The following is a 22951-nucleotide window of genomic DNA, read 5'->3' on the forward strand; positions in this document are numbered from 1 at the left end:
TGAATCTCTGTTGTTGTGTAAAATAACACTTTGATTAGTAAAGCTATAATACATGTTGAAATAGAAATTATATGTTAAGTAGTTATTTTAAAACAAATATGATAACAAAAACTTGAATGTAAAATTCAAGGACCTGATGCAATTTAGACTAAAATATATGTTTAATTAGATGACCCGAATAATAAACGTCTTACATTTAATATCCGGGATTTGAAATTTCATTACATATAATAAACATTCGAGTAATTAATTACACAACATAAACATTTGTTTATAATTCATTACATTTCCAGGTACTTATCCCTTTTATATATTATATTATATATGTAAAGGTTTTAGGTAAAATAAAACAACTATTAGAGTAAAACAAATAAACAATATATGTAAAAGTATAATATTATAATGTCTATCATTTTGTTAATGTTACAATGTCTCAATTATATATATAAAAAATTTGCTTTATATAGTTGGATTCCTTCTAGTTGGGGGCACTTTTTTTCTCGGCTCGAACTGAGCACTTGATTTCTCAGGGCCGCCACTGCATGTATGGGTATGCATTTAAAATAAAAAGTTTGAACTTCAAAAAGTTCATAAAAGTTCAAAAGTAAAAGGTTGTACTAGGGTTAAAAAAAACCACAGCTCATAGTTTCAGTCTCCAGCTAAAAACTACTAGCTACAGCCGTAGCTCAAAGCTTTTTTGTGCCAAACATACTGTTAGGTATCTACTTGTTTTTAAAAACTTTTTAGTATTTTTATCTTTCTTTTTACTGTAAATGTTAGTTCTTTTAAAAGAACAAACTTTTACAATTAATTACACTCAAGTTACAAGAATGTTTTGAGCGTTAGTTCTTTTAAAAGAACAAACTTTTACAATTAATTACACTCAAGTTACAAGAATGTTTTGAGCGCAACTTTGATCTTTAGAAAAAAGACAACTCTAATAACCTATTCTTATGAATGTGAGGGGTAAGATTTGAATCCAAATGAAATACCCACGTGGTCAACATTTTACTAAAAGACCATCAACCACATTGGTTGTAAATGTTAGTTATTACTCTGCAATAGTTAGATTTTCCCCAAAGTTTTTATCTAGATGTCAATGTTCGGATTTATACTCGGAATTTATAGAATTGCAAAATCTCCCACCTTCCTCTTGAACTACTAAACCAAATATACTGTACCATTTAATATCTATATATTGTGCATCCGGGTGATTAACTAGAACAGGAGTTTACGTGTAGGAGCTCATGAAGAGCGAACCACGTTCTCCATGAATCTCAAGATATTTGATACATTCTGACTGTGGTTGATATACATGAAGTGCGGCAGATTCTTGATGATCATGTCTTCATTTTGATTATAGATTCGTCATTCTTCCTAAATTAATCCTAGTATTGATATACTGTACATACTTTTCATCATCCTTTTGGGATGATCTATAGATAGAATGGATTATAGCAGATGCCAGTGAACAATAATGTAGGCTTGCGATAGAACTTTTTAATTGTGGGACCTTGGGTTATTGTAATGGTTTATCTATATGGGTCATACTCAAACAACCAAAGAATGTTTTTGACATGAAATTGCCCGGCTAACTGCTTTCACATAGGAATCCACAATAAAATCATATTTAGAGGAAAACCAAGAGTTACCATATTTATTAAAATGGATTGCTTGAAATATAGCAGGCACTAATATGATGTCTGCCCACTCGGCTCAAAGGTACCCAATAATGAACCCGCTACTTAACAGGTAATAAAACTGACGTGTGATAATGGTAGGAACGGGCCAAAGTAACAATAATGTTCTGTTCTGATATAAATAAACGGCATTTATTATGCTTGAATCAAAAGGTGAAAACTCTAATGCCCTTGTTTTTATTTGTTTTCTCTGCCATAAATACTTCTTTTGTATTGGATAACTCCTCTACAGAAACTGATTGAATCTCAAATAACAATCACTGGACTCGGTAACAGAAACTGATTGAATCTATATTATATCCATCATATACACTTCTAAATGCCTAGCTGTTTCCAAAGGCACATCAACAGCAATGGATTTTCCTAGTGACGGATTCCAAATCACAGCTGTTTCCTTATAACAACTACCCCGTACGGAAATACCAGAAAGACATATCAACCCTTGAGACGTACCAACGACTTTTTCTCTTTGAAATCGTTGAAACGGCACAGGAACATTACAAACTGTGTCAAATTCGTCATTGTCAACAATGGAAATATATTTCAATTCAGTCTTATACTTGTTCTTTCGATAATTATTCTTGGCAACTTCATACCTTACAAGGATCCGATGATGCTGGTGAAAGTTGGTGTAATCTGCAATAAAGAGGCGGCTGTCGATTACTGATTTCCAAGCTTTCGAAACCGCTCTGAATACGGCCAGCGATTTCACAGGAAGCCTTTTCATGATCTCTACTTGCATCTCAAAAGGAATGTTGTCTGCCGGCCATCCCTCTTTTCCTGATTTTGATCTCCATGTTGGTGTATAATCAGTTTTTAGGGTTTTGATTTCGATTGGGATTTTGGGGATTCTGAAAGGATTTTGGAATCGAAAGTTAAATTTAAATTATTATTATTATATTTAAAGAAGTACAGTTTTGGTGTTTGGGCCGTGCAGGTCATATGAGAAAGAAGAGTTTTAATGGCCCACTTGAACCGCTTTGCGAAATGCCGAATTGTAGGCTTGTTGCTATGGCGGTATGGCCTATGGCTGCCTATAATGTAAAGGATTGTAAACGCACATAAGTACATAACGAATAAATTTTTTTACCAAATACATTGCGTTAATATACTGTAAAAAATTTAGATTTTTCTTGATTAAAAAAAATTAAATAAGTGGAAACTTATCTTTGTAGAAAATAACATGGAAAACATATAGATATATCATTGTGACTTTATATAATTATATTACTGACTTATTATGACTTTATATAACTATATTTAATTTATTTTCAGTTCTTGATTGATAAAAAAAATATAATATTTGCCCATACAACAATGAAATCCAGCCCACACCACCGCTTTGGATACTCGCCTTAACGGTCAGCTAAGCTATAGGTCTATAGTAAATAGTCATGGGTTTGACGATTGTCAAGGTCTCCATGTACTTGGAGGTGCAAGAAGCGGTTAACCAATTTCGGTTAACTTATACCGGTTAATAACCGGTTTTTAGGTTTTAAAACGATTTGATTATCTTACGTTCATTTGACAATAAAAGTTTAAAATATGGTTATAATTTGGATATCGATAACTTAGATTTATTTCAAAAACTTGGAAATTTTAATACATACTCAACATATTTTGAGGGGAAAAAACTATAAAAAGGTACTTATTTATACAAATTTTCTAAGTTTTCTAAATGCATGTATTGCTTATAGAGTTATTTTATATTATATGTATACGGAGTGGTATAGATGGGTATCCAAGCTAAGAAATACCGGGAGAGGGTCCCTTCCTTCAATCCCTCTTATTTCACTGTTGCTATAGCCGAAAGTAGTTTTTCCATACTAAAACTTGTAGAAAAAAAGTATTTGCTGTTTACAATGCTACAAGGAATTAAATGAGTTAACTATCTTAATTTGTTAGCTAAAAATAAATTATCGTTTGAATTAAAGTATGAAATTTTGATTACAAAGTTTGTTTCTAAAACAGCTAGACAATAAATTAACTATATTATGGTCACGTATGTCTGCATTTACGTGAACGTACTCCAGTTCTAAAATGAACATTTGTTACGGTTTTCTGATGACCCAAATCAAACAGAAGTTTAAAGTTCATAAATTGATCTGTTACTATAGAAGCTTTTGCCATTCTTTTCCTTTTATTCATATGAATAGCATATTGTACATAGGCGTTTCTAGTATAAAACCACCTCTCCCTCACTCCCTACTGCTGTTACCAATATAAAATAGCAGTTGCCAATTGCCATGCCATACAACTATCCAAGCCAATTTCGATAACGGAAAAGAAAAAAGAGATCAGCCCCTACTATACTATGGTAATTATAAGATAGAAATCGTTAACAGGATAGCATAATGGCAGACTAAAAATTTCTGGTCAAATGGAAGCAAAAAGTGATTGCAATCGGGTGCAGTAACAGAAAAATAAGAAGTGTAATGTGTATACAAACAAAAAAAAACACCCTTTGGGTTTTATTGGAGTTCCATTAATCTTCACTGTCAACATAAGTTTGCCTTTCCACTTGTAAATGCATGATTCTACTAAACTTGCAACAAGCATACAACAGTAAAAACAGAGCTACAGGATATGGATTCATTTATATTCACACTCATAAAACTTAAAAGTTATACTAGGAAAATCAAATCAAACAACGACAGGGCCAGAATGTACTTGACTTTCAAAAAATTCTGCCTAAATTTATTCATAGATGAGGTTCATCATTTGTAATTTTGAAATCATATATTGATCACACATATATATTCATCACAACCATATGAAGATCATACCTTTCTAAGGACTTGAACTAATTCACAAGGCTTTTATAACTGCAATTGAATCTTTACAATTTGCTCATCCAACTAAACAGCAAAGTATACTTATAATTTTTTAAAAGAAAAGGACATGAACATTAGGCGATTATCCTGTTATGTGAGGTTGGCCCTCTGCGCATGAGATATCTGATCATCTACCGATTTGTATTGCTAAAACAGAGCTACAAGATATTGATTCATTTTCATTAACACTCATAAAAGTAAAAACCTATACTAGGAAAATCAAATCGAACAACAACATGGCCAGAATGTACTTGACCTTTATAAAGTTTTTCCTCATAATTTTCATAATGAGGTTCATAATTCATAATTTTGAAATCAAATATTGATAAATCACAGATATATACATCACAACCATATGATGATTATACCTAAGGACTTCAACTAATTCATAAGGCTATTATAACTGCAATTGAATCTTTACAAATTGCTTATCCAACTGATCCAGCAGAAGTAAAGTTTCGGTGTAGGAACAACAAAAGAACGAATTATGTTCACCATTAATTCCAAGATTCTTGGTGTTTCCTGTGCATGGTTCATAAAGTTCAAGTGATCCTACCCATTCTTTACCTATCTTTGTTTCCAAAATAGGTTGGTCATTCTTCCTAAATCCTAGAACCTCAATAAATGATGATGGTGTTTTGATGGTAAATAGCTTTGTGAACAATTTTGAAGCACCATCCTCCACCATCAGTCCATCATCTACACGTGACAAATTGGTTTATCGGCATCATAATCGTAATCAAGTAGAGCAAGAGAATCCTTTGTCATAGAGATGGAGAAATCTCCACAAAACTGGTGTGCTACACAATGAGGGAGGTTTATTTCTGTAAAGTCTTCAGTCACCATATCAAATGCAGCAAGTAGATTAATACCCGTCTGGCGCTCATAAGCTTTCCAATAAATGCGCCGATCATGTGTAGCTACTGGTGACAAGTTTGCAAAATCAATCAACTTAGACGGCAGGTTACCACGCGGAACTCTCCAAACCCGTGAGCTTAACGTAAACAATATAACCGGGTAAGGCTGTCCAACTCTATCGATCCTTACAATCATAGGGTCACCATTATCAGGACGAACCCCAAAACCAAAAACAGATACACCTGTCTCATGTTCAAAAGCCACATCAACAGCAATGGATTTTCCAAGTGACGGATTCCAAATCAAAGCTCTTTCCTTATGACAACAACCCCCTACGGAAATACCAGAAAGGCATATCAACCCCTGAGACATACCAACGAGTTTTTCGCTATGATATCGTTGAAACAGCACAGGAACATTACAAATTGTGTCAAATTCGTCATTGTCAACAATGGAAATATACTTCAATTCAGTCTTATAATAAGGGAGAAACTTGACGACCTTATAAGATGTCGATGATGTCTGCGCAGGTTGGTGTGATCGGTGATAAAGAGAGGGCTGTCGATCATTAATTTCCATGCTTTCGAAACCGATCTGAATACGGCGAGTGACTTAACAGGAAGCCATCTCATGATCTCTACTTGCATCTCAAAAGGAATGTTGCCTGAGATCCTTCTCTTTCTGATTTTAATTTCCATGTTGGTGGATAATCAGTTTTTAGGGTTTTGATTTTGAGGATTCTGAGATGAAATTGGATTCGAAAGTTATACAGTATTTACATTACATTTAAAGAAGTAAACTTTCTGTGTTTGGGCCGTGCAGGTCCATATGAATAGGAAGAGTTTTAGCTATATGGAGTAAGGCGCTTTTTTTCAATTTTTTGGCTTGAAAACCCCCGGGAAGCCCCGTACATTCCCCCACGGGGCGTCTTGGAGAGAGAGAGATGACGTGAAGAAATGGACGCCTCTTTCTTCTTTACTTTTTATGGACCCCACCTCTGAAACGAGTAAAAGCTGCAAGCACATTTCAGTTGGAATTGAAATCATCACGGATCCCGCCACTAAACTTGTAAGAACTAATTGTCTAGGCCACTCATATGTGGACATTTGGTATGTCCATGTAACTTTATCATTTTTTGTTCTTGTTTTGAGCGACTGGGGTGGACCCCAACTGTCACTTTTCCAACTTTTTCCCCTTTTTAATTATTTTATTTAGCTAGTAGTATATTGTTAAGTCTGAGATTCGCTGAAGAAGACTTGCTCGCTGACGTATGTCGTCAGCAAGTCTTGGTAAGTCATCAGCAGGTGAAATAACGTCTTCAGCAAGTTGTATACTCCAACATGTTGGTCATGGCGGGAAGAATTCAAATCAAATGAAGACAAAAAGTCACATGGTGGTTAACCAACTGTAATATGCCTTGAATGGCAAAGATACATGTTGGGACCAAAGCAAGAGTTCTCTCTCTCATACCCGATTTGGTATAGAAGACAAGGGCACATGATTCAAGTACCATGAGCCAATTGAATGTCGACAACCACCATTTAGTCACAATCAAAGAAGGTTGTGTTGCCCCAAGTCTTCCTCTATATAAAGCAACACAGCCACATTGTATCAAGTGTGTTAGTCACCTTGAAAGTATGTGTCACTTATAATTGTTTAAGTTTTTAGTGTGTCTAGGCTTAGCAATTACCATTGTTCTTTTGTATTCTTGTAAGTCAAGTGTGTAAGATCAACCATGTATTCATCGTTTAACCAATGATACATATGATTATCCTTGCATTGATATACTACAATTGAACTTGATATTGTTCTTGTTATTTACTTGCTTATTTACTTTCTTGTCTAATTTAAATATAACATAAGTTGTGCATTCTTGGACCATCATATATGAATAATTAAATTGTAGGTCCCTATCAGAAGCCTTAAAAAAAAGCCTTGCTCCCACAAAAAGTAAAGAAACGCCCTTTGCTGATTGTACTGCCACATGTCGCGAGATGCCCCTATGAGAAGCCTTAAAAGAAAGCCTTGCTCCGGTTAGTCTTAATGGCCCACTCTAACCCCTTTGCAAATTGTAGCTATTGGCTTATTGGCTGCTTGTAATGTAAAATTGTAAACGCACATAACGAATAAAAATTCAAAAAAAGGTGAACAGTGGAACCCTCTAGACGCATATATGATATACTCATATAAAACTCATGTCCATTAAGTTAGTAAGTCACCTTCCTCATACATGGATCACTAAATATAGTTTTCTAATTGCATTTAACAAGTTTTGAACTTATGATCTGGTCCATGTGGTCACATAACGACGATATTGGTATCTTTTCTTAATCCATTAAATTTATAAGATCTATAATGATTATTAGTTTATTAATAACTATCTTTGTAGAAAACGACATGAAAAACATATTAACATCATATTTGTTTTCTATCATTCTCCATGAAAACAATTATAGATGGTAAAATTTATCGGATAACCTCAAAAATTAAAGAATGTATGCATATTTTTGGGGTCTTACTATAGCCTATAGGAGTACCCAAATTCGACATAAACACTCACCATATGGTGGGTATTAAACACCCATCATATGAGAAGTATACATTGACATGTCCCATATATTATTTTGACTTTTCTGGATGTTTATGTCGAATTGATGAATGTATATTTTATCCCTAATTAATTGGTTATAATGATAGTTAAATTAAATACAAACTACATTGTAGGAATATAATGACATCGATTAATGGAACGTAAATTGATACATCAATTTAGTGCAAATGTATTCACAATGGATAAATTACCAAGGATTTTGTACATGGAGTTGCTGTAAATTCACATTCATGACTGACTCGATAATTTTGTACGGCGAGTTAATTTTTTGACTGGGGTACTGCTTGAACTTGTTCTCCAAAGATATCACTTTGGAGATCAACTTGCTCAGTTTCAACAGCTACGTTATGAGGTTCGTTGTAGTTGTCCAAATTCTTTATTGTCTTTAGCTGTTCCATGGCCACTTGTTCCATGCTAGAAAGATCTTACTTGAATTCTTTCCTTTGCTGTTTTTTCCATGCTACGAGATTTATTTCCTGTCAAAAGATCTGCAAGTACCAGTCAGAAGCTATACACATCACTTCTATTCGGGATCCAAAATATGCTATCTTTGCATTTAAACATTGATCCAACAAATTAAAATGTTAGCAGACTTCACATCTACATGTATATATGACGGATATTCTAGTATCATATGCTATACTTAAACGACTATCCCAAGACAATCTCCTTCCTACACTTCCTATATTATGAATATGCTTGTAAAGCTTGCTAGGAAGGTATTCATAAGCTGATACCGGGGCCTCAGTTTCCAAACGACATCCCAAAACCTGCACAATGTTTTGGTGATTAATTTGGCTGAAAATCACACAGATTCATTAATTAATAACTGCTGCAATTGCCCGGAGTCAAATATCCGGGACTTCTTAATTAGTACATGATTACCGCCTGGCAGGCATATACTAAGGTCATTAGAAATAGGCTTCCCTTGACTCTCGAGGTCATTAGAAAAAGGCTTCCCTTGACTCTTGACACATACATTAATTAATCCTCTTATCATTAGTAACAGTAGTTGCTACAAGACTTGTGCAAACTGTTTCAAAATGGGAATATTTTTAACAGATGAATTGACATACAAATCAGATCCACCCCTCCCTGCTGCTGTCACCAATATTCAATAACTGTTGCTAATTATGATAACGGAAAACTAAAAACAAATCGATCAGCCCCTACAACTGTTGTAATGGAAATATAAGATAGAAATACTCGTAACTAGCAAGAGAGCATAATGATTGTCGTTGTGCAATCAGGTGCAGTAACCAAAAACTTAAGAAGTGTGATGTCGACACGAACAAAAAAGACACAATCTTTCGGCCGGCTTTTGGAGTTCCAATAATCTTCAGTGTAAACAAGGCCACAAGGCATAAAATAGCAAAACATGGCTATGTTTTTTTAAAAGAAAAAAAGCTGATGCACCTATACCATTAATCAATTTTAACATACACACCAAATTAAAGGAAATCGATGTGAATCAATGTACAGGGCTGCTAAGATGCAGCAAAAGCTGTGAATCATTGTACATTGATAGGTTTCCATATAATACGCTATATGTTGAAAGAAAAAAATAAAAGGAAAAGAATAACACAAATGACCAAAACGTACTTGACTTTCAAGAATGGTGCATGAAAATATTTATTAATGGAGTTTCTCACGAAATCATATATACATCTCACAGATATATGTCACAACCACATGATGAATAGACCTTTCTAATGACTTGGACTAATTCATGATGACTGATTTAGCAATTGGATCGTTACAACTTGCTCATCCACCTGATCTAGCAAAAGTAAAGTTTCCGTGTAGGAACTTAAAAAGTATGAACCTTCTTCAAGGTTAATCCCCGTTTTCTTGATGGTCCCTGTGCGTGGTTCATAAAGTTCAAGTGATGCTGGATGCCGGTAACCAGCTGTTTGCATAATAGGTTGGTCATTCTTCCTAAATCCTAGAACCTCTGTAGATAATGACGGTAATGATGGTATGTTGATGGTGAATAGCTTTGTGAACGATTTTGAAGCACCATTGTCCACCATCATCCATACGTCACAACCTTGTTTCTTGACGTCATCATACCATTCAAGTAGCGCAAGAGACCCTCTTATCATAGAGATGGAAAAATCTTCATTAGAAGACCGGTGTGCTACACAATGAGGGAGGTTTATTTCAGTAAAGGTTTCACACACCATATCGAACGCAACAACTAAATAAATACTAACCTCACAAGCTTCCCAATAAATACACCGATCCGTAGCAACTGGAGTGCCGTGTGAAAAAACAATCGACTTAGGAGGCAATCTACCACGTGGAGTTCTCCAATCCCGTGAGCTTAACACAAACAGCATAACCTCATAACAATGTTCAACATAATCAATCGTTACAATCATAGGGTCAAGATTATCAGGGCGAACCCCAAAACCTAAAACGGTTGAATCTGAATCACCTACAACAGGCACATCTATAGCAATGGATTTTCCAAGTGACGGATTCCAGATCACAGCTGTTTTTTTAATACAATCATCCACTCGATAATCACCGAATAAGCATAACAACCCTTGAGACGTACCAACAAGTTGTACTACCGACCCGGGAACATTAGCAATAACAATTTGAAATTCATGTCGGGAGAGAGTGTCATTGTCAACTATGGAAACATATTGGTAGTAGTATCCAAACTTGTAATCAATCATGTACCTTATAAGAAGCCGATGTTGCTGGTGAAAGTTGGTGTAATCGGCAACAAAGAGACGGCTGTCGATTACTGATTTCCAAGCTTTCGAAACCGATCTGAACACGGCCAGCGCTTTAACAGGAAGTCTTTTCATGATCTCTACTTGCATGTCAAAAGGAATGTTGTCTGACATCCCTGTTTTTCTGATTTTGATTTCCATATTAGTGTATAATCAGTTTTTAGGGTTTTGATTTCGATTGGGATTTGGGGATACTGAGAGGAAATTTTGGTATCGAAAGTTATATTTATTACGTAAGTGTTTTAATGGCACCACTCCAGCCCCTTTTGCAAATTGTAGCTACGACTGTTTACTTTGCACCCTTAACCTTCCTATTTAAACCTTATCCTTCCCTTTTATAAGTCATTTAATTTTTCGACCTTTTTAATTATTAATATAAAAAAACTCCCAAAAGTTATTATTATTATTATTATTTATTATCTATATATATACAACCTTAAAAAAAAACCTCACATATATTCTAAACAAAAAAAACCCACATACAACAACCAAAAGAAAAAAGTTATGATCAACGTCAAAAGCTTTTTTCTTTTTACATGCTTTGCTCATAATAATTATTTATATACTTTGCTTATAATTAATCATTATTATTATTGCTTAACATTGAATTCTTATGTTATAGTTATTATTATTATTTCTTTTAAATTAGTATTTTGTCCATTATAGGTCCGTTAACCATCATCTACGACTCCATGTTGTGCATATGTGGAATATTTCAGAGTGGAAGGACCCGAAGAAAATTAAAACGTTCGAGATGGTATTTGTTGCTGAATTGATATGTACTTTTCAAATTATATAATTTTCTTTAGTTTTAGTATATGTAATCTAAAATTGTTGTTTGTGTTTGTCTTATGTTTATGTATAACAAACTAAAATTTTTTTATTTAACTAAAGTTAGAAAAAAAAAGGGTTAACTAGATTCAATATTTATATGGAGTTAACGTTAACGTTCATATGTTTCCTTCTTTAGTTTTCGTAATCTTATAAAAATTCTTTATTGTTATTATTATTATTATTATTATTATTTTTATTATTATTATTATTTTTATTATTAGAAATTATAAGGATTTACAATAAAAATTAGGCATAACTGCAGAAAATAGAAAGCACCTTTAGACCAATTCAAGATATTAGGAGTGATCTTTAAAAGTTTTTGATTTTAGCAATGACCTTTAATTTATTGGCGTAAATAGCAACATTTGACACGTGTCTCTGATGACGTGAAAAAATTTTAATGACGTGGCAACTTTTTACTGACATGGATTTTATTATTTATCTATTATTCTTATTTAAGCTGCCCAGTCGGTTCCCCCAAAATAAAAACCCCTAAATCGTAACAATGACATAGGTTTATAGAATTCATAAAACCGAAAATCGATACTATATCTCTATGGGGCCGAATGAAACGGGTCAAATAGTGTATTTTAATGTACAAAATCTCTTAATCATTATTATATTTAAATAAAAAAAAAATATAACCATCAGAACCCTCAATTGCTTCCCTATCGCCCATAATCAATTTTGGGTTTTCTGAACTCTGTAAACCCTAAATGTGTATCACTGTTACGATGTGGGAGTTTTTTATTTTGGGGAAAACTGACCTGGCAACGAAAATAAGAATAATAGATAAATAAGAAAATACACATCAGTAAAAGTTTGTCATGTCATCAAAATTTTCCACATCATCAAAGACACATGTCAAATGTTGCTATTTACGCCAATAAATGAAAGGTCATTGCTAATAACTAAAACTTTTAAAGGTCACTGCTAATATCGTGAATTGGTCTAAATGTGCTTTCTATTTTCTGCAGTTATCCCTAAAAATTAGTAGGAACTCGAGATACTATGCGGACCCACTCCTCTAGCTATAGCAAAATTAATCCTATTAAATATATGAGCAGCAGCACGTGCTCCAATATCTTGTGCAGCGGAGAACATCCTGATTCGTTTGAGTAGGGCCACTGCATCTTTCTCAAGTTCTCCAGAGGAAGATAACGAAAAGGGGATAAATCCATCGAATATCTGCACACTTAGCCTTATTCTTATTCTTATTCCGTTTACGTTGTGTTGCCTCAACCACTGCACGACCAAGGTTATTTAATCAAAAAAAGCTTTAGAAAAGCTACCATTAAAGTATATGACTTTTTATAAAGATTGAAGTTAATGGATTTATGAGGTGAAAAAAAAAAGTTTTAAAAGTTTTTTATCATTGAAGATGTTCTAATAGTCAGTGAATCAAGCTACAATCAGTGCTAACAGTCTAACACAGAGCAAGATCCCAAAGCCCAAAATCCACTATATAAAATAAAGCCCAAAATCCACTACATAAAACAAAGCCGCAAACCGCCACTGTACCACCTTCTCCAGCCGCCGTTGTTCAATTAAAATATGGAGAAGGGCCTATTTCAAATATGGATGGCAATCGTTTATTATCTCAGCCTCAAATTGAGGAATTGGATTGAATTTTGGCCGAAAATGGGGCGAAAAACCCTTATCTTGCAACAACCACCGTACAGCCACCATCGGCTACCTTTGGATCGCCTGCCAGCCACCAGCGGGGTCCACGGGATTCGTCTGAGGTTCTGGACCCACCTGTTCGAAACCAGGTTCCATCAAGTGAAGGCAAGATTGACAAACATTTTGGTGTTCCACTCGAAGACGACATTCCTTGTGATAATATGGATGCATCTTTTGCATTGACCACTACTGAAAAGGTGGCTGATTCGTACAAATTTAGAGATAAATTGTATGTTTATAACTTAAAGGTATCGAATATGTAATATTTTGGTAATGTATTAAGAATATCAAAATCTAAACACGTCACATATATATAATTGTATAATATTAAGTATTATATAAAAACACTTTGACTCTTACTTGTCGAGTCAGGAGACAAAATTTTGGTTTTCGAGTCTAGTTAAAAGTTATTAATTGAAAACCATAATTACTTTGACAATATATCACCCTTCGGAACATTAATTGCAAGGAGTACCTAATCTATATTGTCTCACTTGGGTGTCCCATAACCTCTTCCCAATATTATCCTAATGTAACAACCCTCAAAAATATCCTTATTTATTTGCTTAAAAATATAACTAAATCAATGAATGTGCAATATGCCAATTTTTAGCTTAGTTAGTTAATAGTTTGACAACTTTTGCTAGATTACTTTATTTGGTATTAAATCTTGCAAAATAAACTTGATAATAAACTTAACAAATAAGACCTTTAAGATTAATGACCTTTTAACATAACTAGGACACTACTACTTAATTGACCTACTTAGTTTAATTAAAAATGGGTTAGTTTTAACATCAAAATTTTTATACCTACAACTTATGTTTTATGTCAAAAGAAAAAGTTATGGCTTTTGAATAAAAATGAGATATTTATGTATAAAGTCAACATCATCAACTAGATATGTCTAGAAGAAAATGACTAACCTACTTGGTATATGATGAGTAAGAATCAAAAGAGAGTTACACATATTTCAGATGAATTCATGACTAATGTTACCTACAAAAAAAAAAATTAAAAAAATATAGGGTGCTTACTCACGAAACCTAGAAGAAATAGAGTGCTCATTCACCTGCTCAAAAGAAGTGTATAAATAGGGAACTTTTGGGATTCATTTCTTGCACACAAAAATTATAAACGAGCTTTTCAAACACTTAAATCCCCTCGGCACTTTCACATAATAATAAACGGGTTTCAAGGAAAGAATGACAACATAAGGGTCGTTAGTTTGTTCGAGTTCGTTTCGAGTAAATTCTAAGATCTTTTCTAAATTATATCGGATTTGTTCGAGAGCTACGATAAGATAAATTACGAGTCTAGTCGTAAGTCCGTAATCATCCGTTAGAGGACACTTTCGTTGAGGCCAAACTTGTCTTGCTTATAACTATACTCTTGCTACTAAGGTGAGTCTCGTAGCCCCTCTTTTAAAATATTTTATATTTTGGGGTGAGAATACACTGCTCAATTTTATGGACACAAGTACTTTTAATAGTTTGTGTATAGCTATGTATACAATCACTCATGAAAGCCCCTTGTTAACTTGAGCCGTGAAACAAACGCGTGAATATTATGGATAGTACTATCGGGGTTGACACCCCTGTCCGGGCTAGTCATGCTAGTTAGGTTAAACGGACATGTAATATTTGAAACTACAGTGTTGGAGTGAAACACAAACTAAAGGGGTAGCTATGGTTAAGGCATCGACATTCAAGGCATAACATACGAAACTATTGGTCTTTTTATATCATGTGATATTATACAAAAAAATGAAATCTTGTGATCCATGTGAACATTTATGGTAAAAACCTACGAGCTCACCAACATTTTTGTTGACGTATTTTAGTGTGTATTCTCAGGGAAACTAAGGTAGATCAATGGAGATACTCTAAGATTGACATATGCATTCACTAAAGAACGAAGGTTTTGAAGCGCATTTTCATTAAACTAATCATGTTGTAAAATCTCTAGAATAAATTTTGTACACTTCATGTAAGATCCTGGTTTTTATATCAATAATATTTCAAAACGTCTCATTTAGAGGTCGTTTGTTATAATTTGTGATTGTGATCTCAAGAAGTCACCCTCCGCTAGGGCCCACCCTGGACGGGGTGTGACACCTAACCACCCCAACATTGTACCTAATAGTTTCAAACTTGAAATCTCTTGTCAAGTTTCACAAAATTTTAAGTTTCTAACCGGGCTTTAGTGGTGAGTGTTTTTTTTTTTTCTTTTTAAAATTATGATTACAATTAAAAAAAAAAGTAGTTGTTTGATGTCATCGTCAAGATATGAAGAACACACTAAACAAACCGGACGGAGCTTCCTTCAAGTTCAAAGCACATCATGTTAGATAAATTTGACTTTTTGATTAACAAGAATCAAATTTCAAATATTATCTATGAATTTTGACCTTATTATTTTTTTAAAAGGCCAAGATATTTTCTACTTGACCCCTTAAAGTTAAGATCCCTTTCCCAATCAATACACTAACACTTTTTATCTCTTGGGTTTATAAACTCAAATTTTTTCATCACACATAAAAATTCATGTCAACACGACAATAAAACATGAGAGAAGACTAGAAATAATTTTTAATGGAATGTTGTACAATACAAGTCTCAATTCTTTAGCCTGCTATTTATGTTTTTTGAATTTTCATTAGTAATATTTTACCTTCTTTCGATTATTATTTCCAGATTAGTATGGTATTAATATACACTTTGCACAACATTCTTTATAAAAAGGAAAATGTACAGGGGAGTTATGTACTTATGTTGCCCATACCACCATGCACGAGTTGATGTTGACTATGAAACATTTCCAGGTATGAACATAACATATACGATCTGCGGATTTATGTGTAAAAATTTAGTGAAATATATAACATAAGCACACATCTGTGTACAAACATACACACAATATACATAAACAAACTTATATATATATAAAAAAAAAAAAACTTAACCTTTGGTGTGATGACCGTGTCAAAGCAACTCAAATCCGATCTGCAGATTCAACCCCAATTCAAGTCAGCTCTAACAACTTGAGTTACACAAAGTACGTATTGGACAATACGAAGTGCATATAGGATACCCAACCTTTTGCTTCTGTAATTTAGTAGTGAAAATAATGTGGTAGCAGCGAAGACCCAATATCATGTTTGAGTTTCATTTGTACAGAACATGTAGTCCCTAAACCTCACAAGGAGCCACCCTAATAATTCGGGTCCAGAATTACATTAATTTTACACGAGTGGCTATATGAAGTTCGAGTTGAGGTGGTCCATTGCACTAGAGTTAGTTGCATAGCTGTGATCCAATACAGATTAGCACATACAGACATGACCCGATACCATTCCAAAAAACAATTTTCCTATTAGATATTAATGATTGAAGGCTGTTATAATATATAGTATTTTAAAATCTGAACTAAAGAGAAGCAACATGATTTAAACAAAACCCTTTCCTTTCTTCTTCGAAACTATGGATCATTCCATGTCCCCGGCTCTGATATCAGGATCTAAGCTCTCGTGATCAAAATTTATGTGGAAAAGAAGAAACTCTAATCAAGGAGATAGAGAGAAAATATATCATATTTGACACTCAGATTGTTTTCCTCACTCTCTTATAGTTTCTAAACAGATCTTTACCAGTATACTGCTATTTTATAGCAACATAAGTTACTCAGGGGACCCCTAAAATATAACCTAAAAGGTGACACATGTTCCGCTTCCGCATTGCAATTATAAATGTAATATAATTAACTTACACGCCTGATTCTGGCATATAAGATAATTAGACGAATAATGGTGTACTACTCTCGGTTAATTAAGATATCTACTGGGTTTTTCTTACACTTACACTAGTTTGTACAATCTGCAAAGGTAATCCAACGGGGGAGGGGAAGGACTATATTTAGCATAGGCTCATATATTGTTTGCTGGGTTCAGATCAGATCACATGAACAGAAAATGATACGTGACGTCCGTAAATATATAAATTAAGCATATTTGTTGCTGTTGATGCCATCAAGCTATTGATTTTATGGAGAAGAGATTTGTAGTACAGGATGAGGGGAAGATATGATTCATGGTCATGTACAGACAGATACAATTAATGAACATATGTAATACGGAAAGGCTTTGCATAGAGAAGATTTGGAATAAACTTTAAAAAGAAACTATACCATGAATTGTGGCAGATTCTTTGAGATCATCTGTCTTTGTTTCAATTATAAGTTCATCATTGTCCATTTCCTTTTGGAACTAATGCTTTTGAAACGACTGTCCTGGGACATATGACCTATCTCAATTTGCATAACATACTGTACTCACAACAGAAAAATATTGAGACCAGCAAGCCAACGTTTGCTCCTCGTCTACTACTGATGACACTTCAAGCTAGAAATATATTGCTTGAAATGTAGAGAATCCAATATTCTATGTAACCATGAACACAATGACACTTCACACATCTATTATGCACTACCCTTCGATATACTATGTAAGGATGAATTGCTTGAAATATAGAATGAGAATGTAGAAATTTCAATATACTATGTAAGGACGAACACAATTAACACAATGGCCAAAGAGATTGTATAAAGACCTAATATGAAGTTCTGCTCACTTAGCTCATAAAACACTAACAAAATAATCAGGGGATTACCCATCAACATGCAATCAGTACATTTGGCCAAAACCCAAAATCCACTCTATTAACAATGCATGTAGTACTTGTGTAGGCTTACATAAGAGCTAATCAGATTCATAACTGTCACTTTTAACCTACTTTCTCAATGCATGTGGTTTTTGCTAGTTCGAGTTAAAAAAAAAAACTTATATCATCAAAATAAGAGTATTTGCTTGGCAGCCACCAACAATTCTTTTTGCAGTTAATATCTCAGTGCAGAAACTGATTAAATCTCAAATAACAGCCACTAAACTCCATCAGTAGAATCACCCTTGCATTTTTCATGGTTATTTCTATCTATATAATATTCAACATAAACTTTCACAGCAATCCACATAACTACCGCCCAAAAATTAAAACCTGCATATCTTATTCTATGCAGATACACACTTTTTAGAGTAACCTATATAGAAGCTATAAGCCTATAACAAAATCTGAATCTTACTCTATTCAGATTCACACCCATCCAATAATACTTACGAAATATAAAATAAAAAATCTCGTGCAGATAGTGAAGCCAGCATAGGTACTACATGTAAAACATAGCTATCCAACAGCAACCATATGGTTAAATTAGAAGTGACTGTAAGGTTGCAACAAATAACAAAACACTATATGAAGTTCTGAACCTACCTAAAATTATCATTCTCGCTTTAAAATATCGAAATGACATTCTCGATCACAAAAATAAACATGGACAAAAGTAGCATTATCATAATTTACGATAACCCAAAAATACCAATTAGCATGCATCAAGTCCACAAACTTGCAACAGCAATATTACATATCGACAGGAAAGCAGGAATGAAACATACAAGATATGAAAGTGATATCTCTACCTCAATTACAAGCTTGACCCCTCCCTCGAGATGTAGCAGATCTCTTTAGCAATGTGACCATCAATCACTGTCATAATCAATATGACAATCTGCTTGATCAAGCAAAAATAGAGTTTCCATATAAGAGCTCACAAAGAAAGAACAATCTTCTCCAAAAATCCCAAGCTTAGTGATGTGTTCTGAGCACGGCTCATAAACTTCAAGTATGGCAGCTTTTTCACCTTCATAGTGTGTTTCCATTATAGGTTCCCCGCTTCTTCTAGAACCTAGAACCATCTTTGATGATGGACTTGGTGCTTTAATGGTGTATAGCTTTGTGAACGACTTCGTTACAATATCTTTCATCATCCAAACAGCACAAACGTCTGTCATGCTGTACCTTATGTATTCAATCACAGCAAGTGACTCCCGTATCTTGGACAAATTCATGTAAAACGGGTGCGATAAAATATCTGGCAGGTCTATCACTTCAAACTCATGGGTAGCCATATCAAATGATACAATCAAATTAACATTCCGAGGGTGTGTCTCCTTAGCCACAACCTCTCTTTCACAAGCATCCCAATAAATAAACCCATCTATTATTACCTGAGTGCATTGCTCAGAGGATTGCAGATTAACTGTTTTACGAGGCAGATTGCTCGAAATCAGGCGCTTCCAAGTCCCCGAGCTCAATGTAAATACTTCAACTTCCCAAGGTAGGCTATGCAAAAGGTCTCCATGTGAAATATTGACGATAGTAGGGTCCAAAGTGACGGGACAGACCCCAAAACCTATGACTTTTGTATGTGAAGAAATAGGCAAAGGAACCACAAGAGATTTTTTGATTAAAGGATTAGAAAGAATAGCGATGTCAGTTTCAAGATAATCATACGAACACACCAAGCCAAAAGAGCAATCAATTACTCTAGAATCCCTAAGCAGTTTAACGAGACGCGGAGCCTTGGCAGTAAAGTCTTGTTGGTAGAAAGTGGCGTCATCAAAAACCGTAGCATACCTGTCATCATATATTTCTATAGGGTCTTTGCACCAAGCAAGTAGACGGTGTGGATAGCGGTGAATATTGCAGTGGTGATGAGCGATAATAAACTCGGAACTGCCGATGTAAGAATTCCAGGGTTTTGAAACAAGTCTGAATTTAACAGCTGACTTGGCAGGAAGCCTCTTAATGATTTCAATTTGGATTTCAAATGGAATGTATTCTGACATATTTTCATAACTTAAAATACACAAAATATATGGGAGGAATTTATATATATACTAAAAATCAACTGGTTTTTTACAAGTTTCTATACACATGGTACAACTATATATGCATGTAATTTTGAACTCTTTACCTTTTAACCCCTTAAAGATTTTACCTTTTACATTTAAGCCCACCACCTTTTACTACTTTACATTTTAACTCCCTAAAGTTTTCTCTTTACTTTTTAACCCCCAAAGTTTTTTCCTTTTACAGTTTAACCCATCAACTTTTACTTCTTTACCTTTTAACCCCCTAAAGTTTTTATCTTTTACATTTTATCCTGTCAATAAAATGCTTTATTGTTACAATGTCAAATAAATGTTTGTTGGTGACTTTATCAAACTTGTACCAAAACATTGTCATCTGAAAAGATAATCTACTTGAGTCTCGCCGCAAGGTGTGTAATATAATCTGCGGCAACGTATTTAAGCTTAATGAATCATTGTCCACGACGTTACTATAAAATCTCCGCGGCAACGCGTGGGTATTTATTTCTAATCATTAACTAATTAGTACTTGAATTTAAATGACGACTTGACAGCAAGCCTTTTAATGATTTCAATTGGAATGCATTCTGCACATATTTTCAAGAATATCAACAGTTAATTGAACCTAAGATCATACACATAATATATATATATATATATATATATATATAGGAAAGTTATTTTTAGTATAAGAGTTTTAAAAAGTACAAAAAGTACAAAGTATTTCCTCCTTTTTCTTCCTTCTTCCTTCCATCTCCGACCACCACCACCACCACCATGATCATCTCCGACCACCACCATGATCCTCCGGCGACGGCGACCATCTCCGGCGAGAATTACACATGTGTAACTAACTTACACATGTGTAAGTACAACTTTTTTTTAGCATTTTAGGGTCTAAAATTTTTAGGTTTTTTCCTTCGCGAGACAATCACCACCAGCCACCATCATCTCCGACCACCCCAACCACGGCGCCGGCGCCGGCATCAAGGGCTTCTCCCGTACCGTAGCAAACCGTCACCATCTCTTGGATCGCCGCCCATCAAATCCATACGATTCCCATATGCGTCCCTTGACGGTCAGCTTAGAACGGATGAGGGCCTCTGGCCCGTACCGTATCCACCCGAAATCGAACTTGATTCTCGCCGGAAAGTTAACTTACACATGTGTAAGTTGTAGTTACACATGTGTAAGTCTCGCCGGAGATGGTCGTCGTCGCCAGAGAATCATGGTGGTGGTCGGAGATGATCATGGTGGTGGTGGTGGTCGGAGATGGAAGGAACAAACATGTGTAAGTTAACTTAGACATGTACTTTTTGTACTTTTTTAAATGCTTGTACTATAAATAACTCACCCCTATATATATATATATATATATTACAAGAATTATTAACTAAGTAGTACTTGAATTTAAAAATAGTTGGGGGAAATAAAGAGCAAAAATGGCGTATGATTAAAAAGGAAACAGCAAACGAACCTAGAAAATCCGGAAGAAATGATAGAATAAATGGAGCACCCGTTTTTGGACCCAAAATTCTTTTCCCAATCCAATTAGGGCTTGTTTGGTTTCCTCTAGGATACACAATATTTGCCAAACAACACGCGCAATGTGTTTAACTAGAAAGTAACTGCTCAGTGTCGCCTTTTGCGGGTTTTGAGCTCTAATACCTCGACGGTGTATGAGGAGGTTAAGATGTAGGCAGACCTTACCTCTACTTAAGTAGATAGGCTGCTTCCAGTTTCTACCTAAATGGTAGAAAAGACCCTTCAACCTTTGCATGGGATGCGAATTGAACCCATGACCTCTGTCTCTAGAGGCAAAGATGTTTACCACTAATCCAACTATGCTGTTTCAGTGTGTTTAACTAGGTAAAACGTTAATTACAAGAATGGTACTTGTGGTTATATGAAATTCTTGTACTATAATGTTGGTGACTGGTGTCTAGTGACTAGTAAGTACGTCAACCGTTTAAAATAAGATTAATTTTGTTAGTTATCTATTAGAAAAAAAATAAAAATAGGACCTACCTTAAAATAATATACGATGAACTACTTGTAATTAAAAATGATGAAATAATCTTAAATGGTCTGATGCTAACTTAGGTCATAAAAGGAGCTTTAGCATTGAAGTTCAAAACCACGTTGTTAGACCATCTCAGCATCCACACCCATCAAGTCTTTCAATGACATTTTTTAGTTTCCATCTCATATTTTCTTTTTCCTTTTTTAATCAAATAAGCATAATTACTGTATTAAGATATATTTTTTCAATTAAAACAAGAAGTGATAAAAAAAATATATATAAATTTAGGCGCATTAGATTCATAATGACGAGATCTTTACAATTATAAGTTTAGTTTTTAAAAAATATTAATATTAAGTGTAAATATCTAACAAACTAGATTAAACATGTCATTTTAATTAGGGTATAAATTAAAAATATAGAAAACAAAGGGTATAAATGAAAGTTGTGAGGGGATAAAATGAAACTTATAATAAAAAGTTATCCATCAACCATTTGAAAAACTTCAAGCTTTTGTATAAAATATTATCTGTTCTCAATGGCATCAACCTATTCTAATAGCTTTTTTTCTCAAAATAAGTCATTGCTCAACTTACCATCTTTTTATTTATTTCTTTTTTGTTTCCAAAAGACAACGGCCCATTTTTTTTTTCATGGCTGAATGCATTAATAATTATTAAGTAAAATATAGGTAATTGACGGTTATTTTTGTTTATTAAGTTAAAAAAGAAACATGAAATTTAATTGAATGATTAAGTTCTGAACCAAAGACTATATAAACTTAAAAAGAACATATTGATGTCATTTTCTAAAATAATTTTGTAAAAAGTTTTTCACTTTTTGACTTGGAAGTGAGTCATATATTTGACGATCCGATCTAACCGTTTAAACCTTTCGT

The 22951-nt window shown here is 34.1% G+C and overlaps 2 protein-coding genes across 2 annotated transcripts; both read right to left on the reverse strand.

The window, feature by feature from the left end:
- Positions 1 to 9730: 9730 nt before the first annotated feature.
- Positions 9731 to 10891, reverse strand: LOC122604121 (putative F-box protein At3g10240). Its single transcript, XM_043777022.1, has one exon. The coding sequence runs from the start codon at positions 10889 to 10891 to the stop codon at positions 9731 to 9733; it is 1161 nt and encodes a 386-aa protein (XP_043632957.1).
- A 7966-nt stretch (positions 10892 to 18857) lies between these two features.
- LOC122604122 (F-box protein CPR1-like) lies at positions 18858 to 20006 on the reverse strand. The gene has a single exon (XM_043777023.1). The coding sequence runs from the start codon at positions 20004 to 20006 to the stop codon at positions 18858 to 18860; it is 1149 nt and encodes a 382-aa protein (XP_043632958.1).
- Positions 20007 to 22951: the final 2945 nt, after the last annotated feature.

The sequence above is a fragment of the Erigeron canadensis genome, chromosome 6 (genome assembly GCF_010389155.1).
Source record: "Erigeron canadensis isolate Cc75 chromosome 6, C_canadensis_v1, whole genome shotgun sequence".
Taxonomy (NCBI): Eukaryota; Viridiplantae; Streptophyta; class Magnoliopsida; order Asterales; family Asteraceae; genus Erigeron; species Erigeron canadensis.